This window comes from Phalangium opilio, unplaced genomic scaffold (genome assembly GCF_054372755.1).
Source record: "Phalangium opilio isolate 3A_F unplaced genomic scaffold, DU_Popi_V2 ptg000082l_1, whole genome shotgun sequence".
NCBI classification, from domain to species: Eukaryota; Metazoa; Arthropoda; class Arachnida; order Opiliones; family Phalangiidae; genus Phalangium; species Phalangium opilio.
The window spans coordinates 12,671,178-12,684,287 of record NW_028324189.1 but is presented as its reverse complement, the minus strand read 5'-3'; the positions used below and the strand labels follow the sequence as shown (position 1 = coordinate 12,684,287).

Here is a 13,110-nt window from a genome sequence, read left to right as displayed (position 1 = left end):
ACCATCAACATGGTATCGTTATATTTAATCTTTAATTGTAGTATTAATGCCAAGGCACTAAGACTAATTATATTTAAGTTAATTTAAGTATAAACTCTTTTAAAATGAAATACTGGAAAATAGGGGTAATCAATTAAATATTTTAAATCAACGTAGAACTGCTATCCCAAGCACTGATTCATTATGACTGTTAGTTTTTTGTTTGAAAGCCTCATTATCCTCATACAATCAAGGTATAATCGTTGCTACATAATTTTAACCCCCCTTTGAATGACTACGGATGAGGTTAAAGTGGTGCTGGTACCAAAATCCGGGCCGTTTTTAGGGGTGTATATTATTACCTCGTTGAAGCTCCTTAGTGGGCAATTTTACCACATAGAAAGTGGTTTGGTTCCACGAGGGCGACGCTTATGCCGTTCCCCCGATATGTGGCCACCATTACGATAGCCAGACAGTTCAGCTAAACTGTTACCGGCCCCATTCGCTAAGTTTAGAGTTGGGTGGGGGGGGGGTTTGATGAGACCTACTTCCCCTACGCTTTTTTGTGCTCGGGCTGCAAAAAATGACTGAACCACGACAATGTCCTTTAAGTTAATAATTTATTTCAAATTGAACACACTTAACTACTATGATATAAATAACATGAATTTCAAAACTAACTTTAAACATAAATCGGCTGCTTACATAATGTCTTAACTATTGAGATCGCGAGCGTCTGGTAACTCCAGCACGTGTCTTGAGGGCCTCTTCGTACGTCGGTGGGTTCTCATCGAAAGCCAAGTTAGTGTAATGGGGAGGAGGTTCACGTACTTGACCTCTATTACGGTCCGAAGGCAAGTAACGTATAGGTACCGATACGGACACTGTCGCAACACCCATAGCCGACGGGGTACTGTTCCTCGGTACCGAACGACTTCTGGGTCGATGACAACCGGGTTCCAATGAATTGTTACGTCTAAGTATCCTCCGTCTTCGGAATGATCGTAGCCATGTTAGTCTATGGGAAGCTGGACGCGGTACAACGATGAACAGGAAGATTAAAACCAGAATTAGCAAGGACACTACTATCCCAACGTAACTTCCGGCTCCGAAACTGCTCGATGTGACTGGTTGTTCTGGAAGTTAAAATTTCGTCTTTAGAAAACCTAGTGTAGTTTTTTTTAAAAAAACTTACCATTACAAATTCCATTATCCAATTCGTCAGACAAATCACCGCAGTTATTGTGAGTGTCGCATAGTAAGTGCTTAAAAATACATTTTCGGTTATGGCAAAGGAACAGCGTTGAAGATTGACACAGTTCAAATTCGCCTGTCAAGTACAGAGAAAGTTATTAGTTAGTATGATGAAATAAATTAAATTCCGTTTCGTTTGAAGGTCCAAGGCTTAAGAGATAGGCTTAGCTATAATTCAAAGTTTCGTGGCGGTTCCCAAGAAAGGGTGGCTTGATCTTTGACGAAGGCCTAATGTCTTGACTTTTAGCTTTATCTCACTGTTAGAAACTCTTATGCCATAAAATTCATGAAAACCTTGAGACCCAATCACTTTAAAGATACGAACGTTTTCACTTACCATATGAAAAAGACGTGAAAGTCAGTTCGAAACCCGGGCTATCCATCATTGAAGTAACAACCGACACTATTCGCACACTACTACTTTCAGAGGAATATACGTAATTCTGCTCAAGTTTGTCGTACTCCGTACCGCATATAGGGTTGCTTAAAATGTCTTCGGTATCTCCATTAAGTACTTGTACGTAATTAAAACAAAGAGGGTCCGTATCTATTCTACGAAAGGCCACTGTCACTCCGTGTCCTGGTGAGGCTCTCAATAGGACGGAACAGTTTGCGCTGTGTATGACTTGTCCCAGTAGGGGTTGCTTGTTCTGTATTAAGTACCCATATGACATTGAACCAGAGTTGGAGAGACGTATAACGGGACGTTTAGTGTCTTTACAAATGTCATCCATGTTCACTGTGAAAAATAAGCTTTAAATTGCTTCATGGAGTCAGAACACTAGTGCGCTTGCCATAATAAAGGTGACATTAATGGTTTCAATACAAACGATTCTGTATACTTACATGTATGATTGGTGTTCCATTTCCAATTAACTCTACCGTCTGAAGAATTAATTAAAATCAAGAGTGAAAATGAGATTAAGTAGAAACTAATGGGGTGTCCGTATAGACACAAAGACATATTTTCGTCGCAAATCGTTCCCAAAGAAATTAAGATTCACATCATTTTTGAAACTGTCTCTGCAATTTACCCTTGGGCAGAGCTTACATTACCAAACTAGGCTACATAATGACTTGTTACTTTGATGAATTCAATTATTATTGCGATTTAACGACGGCGCCATAGAAATATCTTTATAAATATTATTTTGTTAATAAGTGCTGCGTTATCCTGGATATAACTCGTACATAATTTTTATACTGGTGTTTGTACTCGGGTTTATGACGTATGGAAGGATGAAAGTGCACTATATTAACCCCTAATTTTTTTTCATAGCACTTAATAAAACCAGGTGCGTACATTTGATACGCTATCGCTTATTTGTTTATCGCCGGGATTACTACCGGTATGTACCTTTACGCCTGGAACTTTTGGTTTAAAGCTTTTGATATAAGCCTAATACGAGAACGTGTTTGTTCACGAGATCAATAAAAGTTTAGTGCACACTTTGACCTGAATGTGAAATATGCTTCGAACTATTTTCGAAGTTTCTTTATTTGTGAAAGTAACACTGTTTTAACCAATGAAATTACTAGTGGTTGTAGAAATTTATTGTTTGAAGTACAACTTTGACGCGTCGATCACTTGCAACCTTCTTAAGTTTCGAACTTTTTAGGCTCTCAAAGTCAGTCTAGCAAACTATCTCACTTATAAGATATCTTCCATAAGCATGACACTACCTTTACTTCGTAATGCTAGAGATAATGAGAGCTAGTTGGAGAATGACAAGCGAGAATTGAAGTACTACACTGGGTTAATTTTGCAGTCCATCTTCCTATTTAGTCTGTGTACTAAGCCTTTGATTGCGTCTCACCAGGCGTCGCTTTAAATAATCCATGAGGTTTAACCTACGTTGTCACTTCATGATAAGCTCTCAGTAACCAGTGACAAACTTATGGAACATATCTTATGAACTTATGATCTCACAGTTAAGCGTTATTAAAAAAATGACAAATTAAGCTGGGTATTTTTTAATAATAACATTTTATTATACGTGTATGAAAAATTAACAAAATAGTAGACTTATATAAGCAGTCTAGAGTTTAAATTAGATTTTTATCTATGTACACAGATAAACGGCGTAATTATCTTTGCTATTCAAAAGAGGCATTAGCTAACCGGCAGATAGTGTCGATTCCGCTTGAATCTAAAAACAAGTTTCACATACATCGCTGTAGCGTTCGTGAATGCGAGTTTCAAGGTTTGCTCTTGTATTAAGTGACATAAAAACCATTATAATGCCGGGCCAATCGTCTTTAAAAGCTTATGCTAAAGGTGAATATAAATTCTTTGATATCGTAATTAGCCTTGACTAATTTAACACCGTTAATATTAATAATTAACAAGTTGGGAAAACCAAAATATTACCTCTCCGTGTCAAGAAGATTATATAAACTTAAAGTATCCAATGAAAACGTTATTATGTTTCTGAGTTGGGGTTTCCCATTTTTGTTGTTGTTTTGAAAAATATATCGCAATGCACGGGCCTTGATAGATATAGGAGGCAATGAATGAAATATATCACAATGCACGGGCCTTGATAGATATAAGAGGCAATGAAGGAAATATATCGCATGCACGGGCCTTGGTAGATATAGGAGGCAATGATAATCTCTCTCTTTGCACCAGAGGTTTATCTTTAATATTTAAATAAATATAATTATTTTTAATTATTTTAATCTTCAATAATTAACATTAATAATAGTTAAATCGTTTAAAATAAAGTTATACCTATTATCTTCTCAAACTTTGCTAATATTGACGTTTAAAGTTAAGGGTACCCCTCTTGCCCGCTTTTTTCAAATTTGGGGTATATATACGATTCGTTTCCATTATAATAGTAAGGAAAAAGCGCAATTGCGAAAACCTTTGGTGGCGATCCCACCTTAGGGAGGCTAGACGTTTCTCGTAACCCTAGCTGATCGCCGCGTATATCCTAAAACCAAACGATGATAATGGAGTAGAAGCCAATGATACAGATTGGTGTCTATGTGGAATAGACGGAAGACCAGTGGATGGTGGTGTTAGAAGCCAGTGTAAGTGCAGACTGGTGTCAATGTGGGATTGACAAAGAGCAGAAGATGGTGGTGATTAGAAGCCAGTAAGAACAGACTGGTGTCCGTGTGGGATGGACAAAGACCAGAAGATGGTGGTGTGAGAACTCAAGTAGAGGAGCCATTTCCGTGACTGTGAAAGCAGTTCGGAAATGGCGAACACGTTTGCTCCGATACGCAAACTGCGAACGCGGTCACGTGGGTGTAACAACGGACAGACAGACAGACACACAGACAGACACACACACAGACAGACACACACACAGACACGGCCGTTACAGAACCTCTCCTGGACTACGTCACACGGAGAGGTAAAAACTAAATTAACTTACGAGCTTTAAGAGCTCTTTATTTATTATATAAGCCGGTAAAATTGGCACGTGGAATGACAGTGCATTTTATTATAAACTACCCCTACCTACTTTGGTGGCTGTTAGGCCTATATTTTTATAAATATATCGGAAAAATAAACCCTAGATTGGATCAATTTATTCATTTATTTCAGGTTCAAAATGCCCACCGAATAATTCGGAGAAATTAAGACTTTATAACATGAGATTTTGTCCATACGCTGAGCGACCTAAGTTAGTTTTATTAGCCAAAAATATTGAGTAAGTTTTAATTATTTAATAACTCATTCTTATAAAAGAAGCATTCGCTTTATGAAAACCAGGAAATATTTAGAAATTTCGCTACATAACTAAGCCTAACCTAAAGTAATAGAATAGCAGACGAAACTCGTTAATGTGAGTGGAATATTGATTAAGTAAACTGGTTTGGGACTTTGGACAAGAAACAAATTGACTGTAGCGGTTTGTTTAAGGAAAATGTTCAGGAAACTTGTAGTTGTACTTGGTGTAAGGTTAGATTGATACTTGATACAGCAGTAGAAAAGCGGGATTGATCTTTCAGAGAAAACAGGGTAGATATGAAATACATAACCGACATCTATGAGTTATTTAAAGTTAAGTTTTTATTAGAGTTATATTCTAATATTATAAATATAGTATATAATGTAAATTTGCTATGTGTTGGGTTGGGTGTACTTGCTATGTCACTCTGTGATTGGATGGAGGATATGTAAATATAGGCTTTTAGATGGCGCGATTTTATTCAGTTATATCTGGGATTCTGGGAATATTCTGTGGAATGCGCGGGAAATTTGATGGACTTTAAAGACAAAATATCGTGTTTAGTTTCGAAGAAATCAACATTAACTTAACGGAGAAGCCAGAATGGTTTTTCGAAAAGAATCCATTGGGTCTCGTACCCGCTTTGGAGTTTGATGGGAAATTATTGGGAGAATCGTTAGTTATTTGCGATTATTTGGATGAAACCTATCCCGAAATATCCCTTCATCCAAAGGATCCATTCTTGAAAGCCAAGAACGCCATGTTGGTGGCCAGATTTGGAAAAGTAAGTATTTAAATTTTTTGGAATCTTTCTCTTAAACTTACAGTGCATGTAACGTAACGTATTTTACAGTTTAACTCGGCGATGTACAAAATATACAGAGCAAACACCTCTGAGGCGAAACAATTGTTTCAAGATGCTACGAAAGAAATTGAATATATCGAAAAAGAATTGGCAGACAGAGGCACCAAATTCTTACACGGTAAAGTTAATGAAAGACATTTTGAGGGTCTATGTCCAAAATTCGATCTTTGGGTCCGAGATTACCCTAAAAAATGTATATAACAAAATATAGTTGAATCATTTGTTGTTTTAAACCGGAGCCTCCGAAATGAACTAGGCCCATGCGTGTCGCGAAGCGAGAATTTTTTTTTAACCAATTTAGTTCGCCGTGGTTTTACGCTTGGGGGCGCTTATATTACCGTAAAATAAACCAAGTTCAACCCCGTGACCCTGTCGACTGCTTAAGTATTTGAGCCAAGGTCGCGGATTGTAAGTATACGTTTTTACTGAATTATTTTAATTGAAATAATTTATTTTGTTGTCATCAATACAATCTAACCGAAAGATTCAATAAAAAGTGAATAGCACCAAAAACATTTACGTTAATTTTAGGACGAAACTTTTCTCTATCATAAAAATTGTATGACTGACCCCTAAAATATCAACGATAATTTAAGGAAGACCCCTGTCACAACGGTAATATAAGCGCCATCTCGTACACATATATGGTGAAAATATTTTCCTTAACAAACTGGGTATTTCCCCGCATAAAATTTGACACGCATGGGCCTAGTTCATTTCGGAGGCTCCGCATAAACAAAGAACTTAACTTAAATAAATTTAATTGCGCAAGGTGCTTTTAATCTTTTCATTCTAATATAAACAAAGAATTTAATTCTTTATCTGTTTAACTTAAGTCGTAATATATTGGCCTAAATTTTCAAACTTTATCACAGTTTCACTTGCAATTATTATAGATAACCATTAACCCATCAAATAATTTTAATTATTCAGGTGAAAAGCCTGGAATGGTTGACTACGTGATCTGGCCCTGGTTTGAACGAATTGCGGCTTTGTGCCTGGGATACGAGCTTGAACCATTGAGTCCCAAAAAATTCCCCAAACTAACAGCGTACATCGCTGAAATGTGGAAGGACCCTGCTGTTACTAAAGTGGCTCACAAACCCGAAATTATGATGAAATTCATTAAATCCAAATTCGAAAAAGATACGCCTGAATACGATATCGGATTGGAATAAAGTGAAATAAATTCAAATTTATGGAAATTCATAGGCGTGTATTTTTCTCTCATTATTAAACAATTATAACTTAATAGTTATATAGTTAACGTTCGGTTATACGCGTAGCTATTTATTATATCAGGTAATTACAGGGTATTTAGGCGGCATTACTTTTGAAACCAGCGTTTAAAAGGACCACACAGATGGCGAAATCGGTTATTACGTTATCACAATAGAGTATATAAGACCATATTTTACCTTCAGGCTAACATTCGTTTGTTTAGCCTAAATGCTAAGTTGTATTTTATCAATTAATAGGCCTACCCTTTTTCTCAACTATATAAGTTAAGTACCATCTGCGATAAGTATAAATAGAGGATGAAACGCAAGGAATAGTTTTGAATAATCCTCTTCGATGTAAAAATGGGGTAGGCAACCCTCAGTATCGAGACGTACCCATGGATGTCTCTGCGCACTCTCTGAACGCAAAGCGCCTAGAGCGCAGGCGCCGAGAAGCGAGATGAAAGGCAAGGTTTTTACCCCCGTGTCTATCCCTCTTTGTTACATCGAGGAAACTTTGCTTGTTTTAACAGTAAAGACGAGTGTCAACCTCCCTTTAACATTCATTTAGAATTAATTAATATCATTATCGGTGTATTATATTAAATTTAGTTTCTTATCACGCAAAAAGACCCGATTGTTTTTTAATTCAGTTTGAGGTATTTTAAATGCACTTTTTTCGCGATATCATAAATAACGAGTCGCTTAGTCACCGCCCATGTAATGTAATGTAGAATCGCGATAATTTTTCCATCCAAATTAATGATTTTTTACTCAAGCTTTAATATCAATTTTGAGCCGGGTCGACCTGCAGTTTTAAATACTCTATAAAATAGACAAAATTTGCATGTACTCTAGCTTAATTTTTGAAACTTGTCCTAGACCCCCCCTATCTTGTATTATAAATATAAACCAGTTAACACCCTAAATTTTAATTAATTTCGACATTTTTCTAGAAGGGAATTTAAAAAGCTTCTACTACCTACACTGTAATAAATTTTTTCACATAAATTTGCACTAACTTGAGTAGATTTATATAATGTACTTAAATAGGGTTATTAAATTCGATTTTAATGGATTTTAAAAGCGTTTAATCGTTTAGTTGCGAGTCGTTCTAAGATTTTTTCCCAAGAAGGAATATTTTAAAGAAATCAAATTGCGTAAATTTCGTAATAAACATCAAACCTTCAATAATAGTGTCACATAATCAATCTTCGCCATTTCTTTTCGGACAAATTTTAATATAATTTCAATTAAGAGTCTAAGAGGAAACTAAGCAATGGTTTAAGGGTGTCTAAAAATTATACTCGCTTAGAACTCGACCGTTTCAGTGAGCACATCTTCACTCGGAACGAAATGATAATTGAGTATTCATGAAATCTCAATTCTATTTGGAGAAAAGGGTCTTGAACAAAAAAAAGAGGAAAATATCATTAAGGAGGTGCCTTATTTTCATACTTAAATACTTTATCTACATTTAATGACCCTGATTATACGGTATTTGATTCGTAATGATGATTGACAGCTGAAGAAACTTTGTGTCAATTTCTTTTGTTAGCGTAAAAAAGTTTCACATTCGTATTTTATTTTAAATAACAATTGAAATGATAAAAAAAATTCATTCTTTTTATTTATTATTTTTATTTCCTTTTAAATTTACTAAATTTCGTCTTCAAACTGTAAATATTTTCATTCGTCAATTTGAGGGCCTTCAATGATAGGATATTTTCTAAACAAATATAGCTAAGCAATCAAAACCGTTTCTTTCTTTAACTTCAATTCAGATCCGCTGACGTTAACAAATTTAGACGTAATTTCAATGCAAATACACTTACGAAAATCCTTACTCTTTATAACTAAGCGCAGTAAATTATAAATCATCATCTGCGCACCTGAGAGGCACAGCACGAGGCATCGGTGCATGGTTTTAAAAATTCTTTTGTTTTCGAGTTAGGTGTATATATATATTTTTCTGATTGATTTATAATTGCAGGGCTGGATAATGAAATTCCAATTTTTGCCATTTCAGCTAGCTTTTATCTTCTTTTTTTCTTTCTATCTAGCTTTTGATAAGTTTAATATTAAAGGAGAGTCATCCCGACGTAATTAAATGAATCTAATAAATAGAACGACTGACAGATATACTTAACCATTTCCCCCTTCACTGAAATTAATTTAAAGGGAGGATGCCAGCGTGTCAAACGTAAAAAGAATAATTCTGGTCTTGTAACAAATTCTGAGAAGAAACGTTTTGAGTTATTAGAAATTTCAAGCACAAAGGCCTAATAGTAGAGTTTTACAGTTAGCATATTTAAATAGGCTTGATTCAGTGCCACAAATGGACCTATTCGTATTATCTAGTGTAGGCTTAACAAACTCGATTCTGTAGCCGAAATAGGACGAATAGTGTTGATTTAATGGTAAAACTAAGCTTTTAATGGTGTTGCGGTTTCTAGGCTTGACGCTGTTGGTTTCTTGACAAGATTAGGCTTAACAGTGTTGGTTTCTTGACAAGATTAGGCTTAACAGTGTTGGTTTCTTGACAAGATTAGGCTTAACGGTGTTGGTTTCTTGGCAAGATTAGGCTTAACGGCGTTGATTTCTAGGTAAGATTAGGCTTAACGGCGTTGATTTCTAGGTAAGATTAGGCTTAACGGCGTTGATTTCTAGGTAAGATTAGGCTTAACGGCGTTGATTTCTAGGTAAGATTAGGCTTAACGGCGTTGATTTCTAGGTAAGATTGGGCTTAACGGCGTTGATTTCTAGGTAAGATTGGGCTTAACGGCGTTGATTTCTAGGTAAGATTGGGCTTAACGGCGTTGATTTCTAGGTAAGATTGGGCTTAACGGCGTTGATTTCTAGGTAAGATTAGACTTATGTGTTGGATTAGTGCCATTAGATATAGGCTTAACATATTTCATCCCATCTTTAAAAAAACTGCATTCACCCATCCAAAAAAAAAAAAAGAAAACCGAAAAAGCCCGATATTGAATAGCTTTTTTTCTCGTATCTCAAAGTTGCGGGGGAAAATTTCTTTAATTATAAGAAGTTCCAAGACACAAAAAAAAATTATATATACGAGTGGGAGAGGCTTAACGAATCGGAATCTTAAATAATAACCGAAAATTCATTCCAAAGATCTAGACGTTTTGGTATTTCATTTAATTAAAATTTGCAATATGCAACGAGCATGAAAATTAAACAAAAAAGTTAGTTATTTTTAGGACATACTGTAGATTTAATTAACTAAAATGGTTCTATTTGAATCGCGAAAGTATTTTATAAAAATAAGAACCATTAAAAATGCAAATTTTTAATATATTTTTCTACACAAAAAGAATCAAGTTATATATTTCGCAATTGTTAACGAGCTATTGATATATCAATTTATTTAGGGTTGGGTATATTTCTTTTTTGTTATATTTAATTAGTCAATATAAAGCAGGTGTTTTTAAAAGTAAAACTCTTTTTAATATTCATAAAGGTGGGTTGGGTTTAATAGAAAAGAGCTCAAATTGGCGAAGCGAATTCTAGGGCTACGCCTGGTTTAGCAAAAAACCCGCACCTTTTTAGTATGCCCTTTGTGTTCGCCGTTAAAAAAACTCAAATCATTTAGTTTTAATTATTTAACAAGGGTATTGATGCTTAGATTGATAAAGCATTTAATTGAACCAGCAGCACCGTTCCGTATTTTTGTTGGGGAAAAATTTTCAAAATGTTTGATCACGAATTATAAATACACTTATTCTTATAGCCAATAATGAGAGACCTACTCTGTGACGTCAATATATTATATAACGAATCCAAGGTTTCCTTATTATAATTTGAATTAACTAACTATACAATTAAAATCAATAGATATAATACCAGGTATTGTTTAAATTAGGTGCATCGAAATTTTAGTTTTTTTATTTCTGTTTAATTTTCAGCATTCTGGATATATCTACAGGGGGTTTCAAAACGGGTTGATCGGCAGCAATCTATCTATATCTATATAAATCAAAGTCCTGACTGACTGACTGACAGACTGACTGATAATCAACGCCCAGCCCAAACCGCTTATCCTAGAAGGCTGAAAATTTGCAGGAACGTTACTCATAAGTAGTAGGCGCGTACTAAGAAAGACTTTTCCAATCCGCCGCCATCTTAAAAAATGGCGCCCAGAAATGTAAAACATCTTGTTTATGCAACAAAGTCCGCGCGTTTCAACCGATTTCACAAATATTTAGTACACTGGCTTCCTTTAACCTATAGACGGGTTGAATAGTCTTTTGGGTTCGATTTGTTGCCATCCTTTTAAATGGCGGCCAAAAACTTAAAAACCCTTCTTTATGGAGTAATGTCCGCGTGAAGAGTAAAAAAAGAATGTCCCGACGGGCTGACGGGCAACGCCGAGTGCCTTCGCTCCTAGGGTGCTACAAAATTATTAGTCATCAGTAAAATGTACCCATTCTGTATATCATTTTGATGGAAGTTCTTATTACACGCGAGCGACGCCGCGGGTAACAGCTAGTTTTGAGACAAAAATGTAACTTCTGTGACATTTTGACCTAAGGGACACCGTTTGAAAGTTGCAATTGAAATGTTCTACTAATTAATTAAATCATCAATCATTGTCTTTCAGTTTTTTACTTAAGTTTAAGAAGGTATTCCGTAAGACACTTCAATCATAATTAGTTTATTGTGTCTCTCAGGACAAATATCGTAGAAGATACACTTTCGACTAGGCCTAAAAATAATTGATTTCCCTTTGAACCTACCATCCTTTTTGAAACACCCTGTATATCAGACTATTGTCGCGTTAGAATTTCGGTCTACTAACTAATAATTAAAATCGAATTAAGATCTAAAAACTTACTCGCCGCTCATTAAGAAATTTTGTTTTACTTTTACCCCCCCCCCTTTTTTTTTACCCCAGCATCGATTAGGCCTATACACAAACCGCTTCTTTTTTTCTGCACATGCAGTTTTCGTTTTTAGATTTAGATTTAGCTTCTGTTTAATTAGATTTTAATTATGACGAATGGTTGCTGCCTTTTGGCAACTTGATCAGAATGCTAGATGTATTGTATTGTATTATTTATATATTAATTAAGGGGTAAACAAAATTCTCGTGGGTATAAAATGGACAAAAGAAATTGAGTATAGTAAATATAAACAGAATTCCTGAAACTCGTTTAGTTTGATTTCGGAGGATACGTTTATAATTGCCGAATTAAATTCAAATTTGCATATTTCTGCTTGTGAAATAACTCATTTGAGCATCAGGACAAAAAGAGACTCGCAATTGACCGCCGCCAATGGTTTGCGTCACAGGAGGGGCTTATATTTCTTACTTAATTAGTTTGAAACTATACTCCCTCAAAAACGGGGCCTGGATTACTTCGACTCCTTTGGTTTTTACTAGGAGGATATAGGGGTGAAGGAGTCTTCGACTGCCCGTTTTCCCATTGAAACGCGCTTACAGATTATCGTCCGTTCTGGGAGATTCTTAGCCGCGCACCTTGTTCCGCGCTCATCGTCATCGGGCGTCGTTTGTTTTAATTTTTGTTAAAGGCGCTGCATTTTTTTAGTGCTTTACCGAAACATTTATCATTATTTTATTTTTTATTAATAGTAAGGTTCTTAGATAAAACTGAAGTAAAGGTAACGGTTTTTTACTCTTTCCCAAAACCAAAAACTCTACTAGATAAGTGTTTAAGGTGGATTAAAGCCTGTAGGAGGGTCGAATTAACGCCCGATAAAATTAAAAAAATATCTCTACTTGTGCAGTGAACACGTAATATAGGCGGCGTTGCTTCAAAGGCCTAAGCTAGCATGAAAAACCCGCTATTTTTTGAGCTGGATTTGCGTGGTCACGTGATGCGCGTAACCAATGTAACCATGTGCGCCTGCACGAATCTCCCATCGGAGAGGCCGAAACCTGAGCTCTAAGAACGGGCAGTCGAAGACTCCTTCACCCCTATATCCTCCTAGGTTTTTATCTCTCTGGACATGCGTGAAATAGGCAATATTAACAAAAATAAAAACGTATAGTATTTTATATTAACTGCTGAAACACTATTTTAGCCGATAATTTTTGTTGTTATTGTATTATTAAACA

At 35.6% G+C, this 13,110-nt stretch overlaps 2 protein-coding genes across 4 annotated transcripts; one reads left to right on the top strand and one right to left on the bottom strand.

The window, feature by feature from the left end:
* Positions 1-587: 587 nt before the first annotated feature.
* LOC149651781 (uncharacterized) lies at positions 588-3,084 on the bottom strand. Its single transcript, XM_089848838.1, has 4 exons — positions 2,080-3,084; positions 1,571-1,972; positions 1,175-1,309; positions 588-1,115 (listed from the first exon to the last, which is right to left on the bottom strand). Exons 1-4 carry the CDS (start codon positions 2,195-2,197, stop codon positions 697-699), a joined length of 1,074 nt encoding a protein of 357 aa, XP_089704964.1. The 5' UTR covers positions 2,198-3,084; the 3' UTR covers positions 588-696.
* LOC149651780 (glutathione S-transferase omega-1-like) lies at positions 3,075-6,996 on the top strand. 3 transcript variants are annotated; one of them, XM_089848844.1, is made up of 6 exons: positions 3,075-3,200; positions 3,309-3,511; positions 4,796-4,901; positions 5,487-5,706; positions 5,776-5,905; positions 6,721-6,996. In XM_089848844.1, exons 2-6 carry the CDS (start codon positions 3,424-3,426, stop codon positions 6,963-6,965), a joined length of 789 nt encoding a protein of 262 aa, XP_089704970.1. In that variant the 5' UTR covers positions 3,075-3,200; positions 3,309-3,423; the 3' UTR covers positions 6,966-6,996. The 3 variants fall into 3 exon arrangements, with proteins under 3 accessions (XP_089704970.1, XP_089704971.1, XP_089704969.1); XM_089848845.1 differs by having other exon boundaries at positions 3,087-3,232; XM_089848843.1 differs by having other exon boundaries at positions 3,102-3,511.
* The last annotated feature ends 6,114 nt before the right edge of the window (positions 6,997-13,110 follow it).

Bases quoted from the DNA above. Each gene is read 5' to 3' on its own strand.
- LOC149651781 (XM_089848838.1), bottom strand. From the start codon at position 2,197: ATGTCTTTGTGTCTATACGGACACCCCATTAGTTTCTACTTAATCTCA. The intron at 1,973-2,079 runs GTAAGTATACAG...TATTTTTCACAG, and splicing joins ATGGAACACCAATCATACAT to TGAACATGGATGACATTTGT. The intron at 1,310-1,570 runs GTAAGTGAAAAC...TGTACTTGACAG, and splicing joins TTTCACGTCTTTTTCATATG to GCGAATTTGAACTGTGTCAA.
- LOC149651780 (XM_089848844.1), top strand. From the start codon at position 3,424: ATGCGAGTTTCAAGGTTTGCTCTTGTATTAAGTGACATAAAAACCATT. The intron at 3,512-4,795 runs GTGAATATAAAT...CATTTATTTCAG, and splicing joins TTTAAAAGCTTATGCTAAAG to GTTCAAAATGCCCACCGAAT. The intron at 4,902-5,486 runs GTAAGTTTTAAT...TATCGTGTTTAG, and splicing joins TTATTAGCCAAAAATATTGA to TTTCGAAGAAATCAACATTA.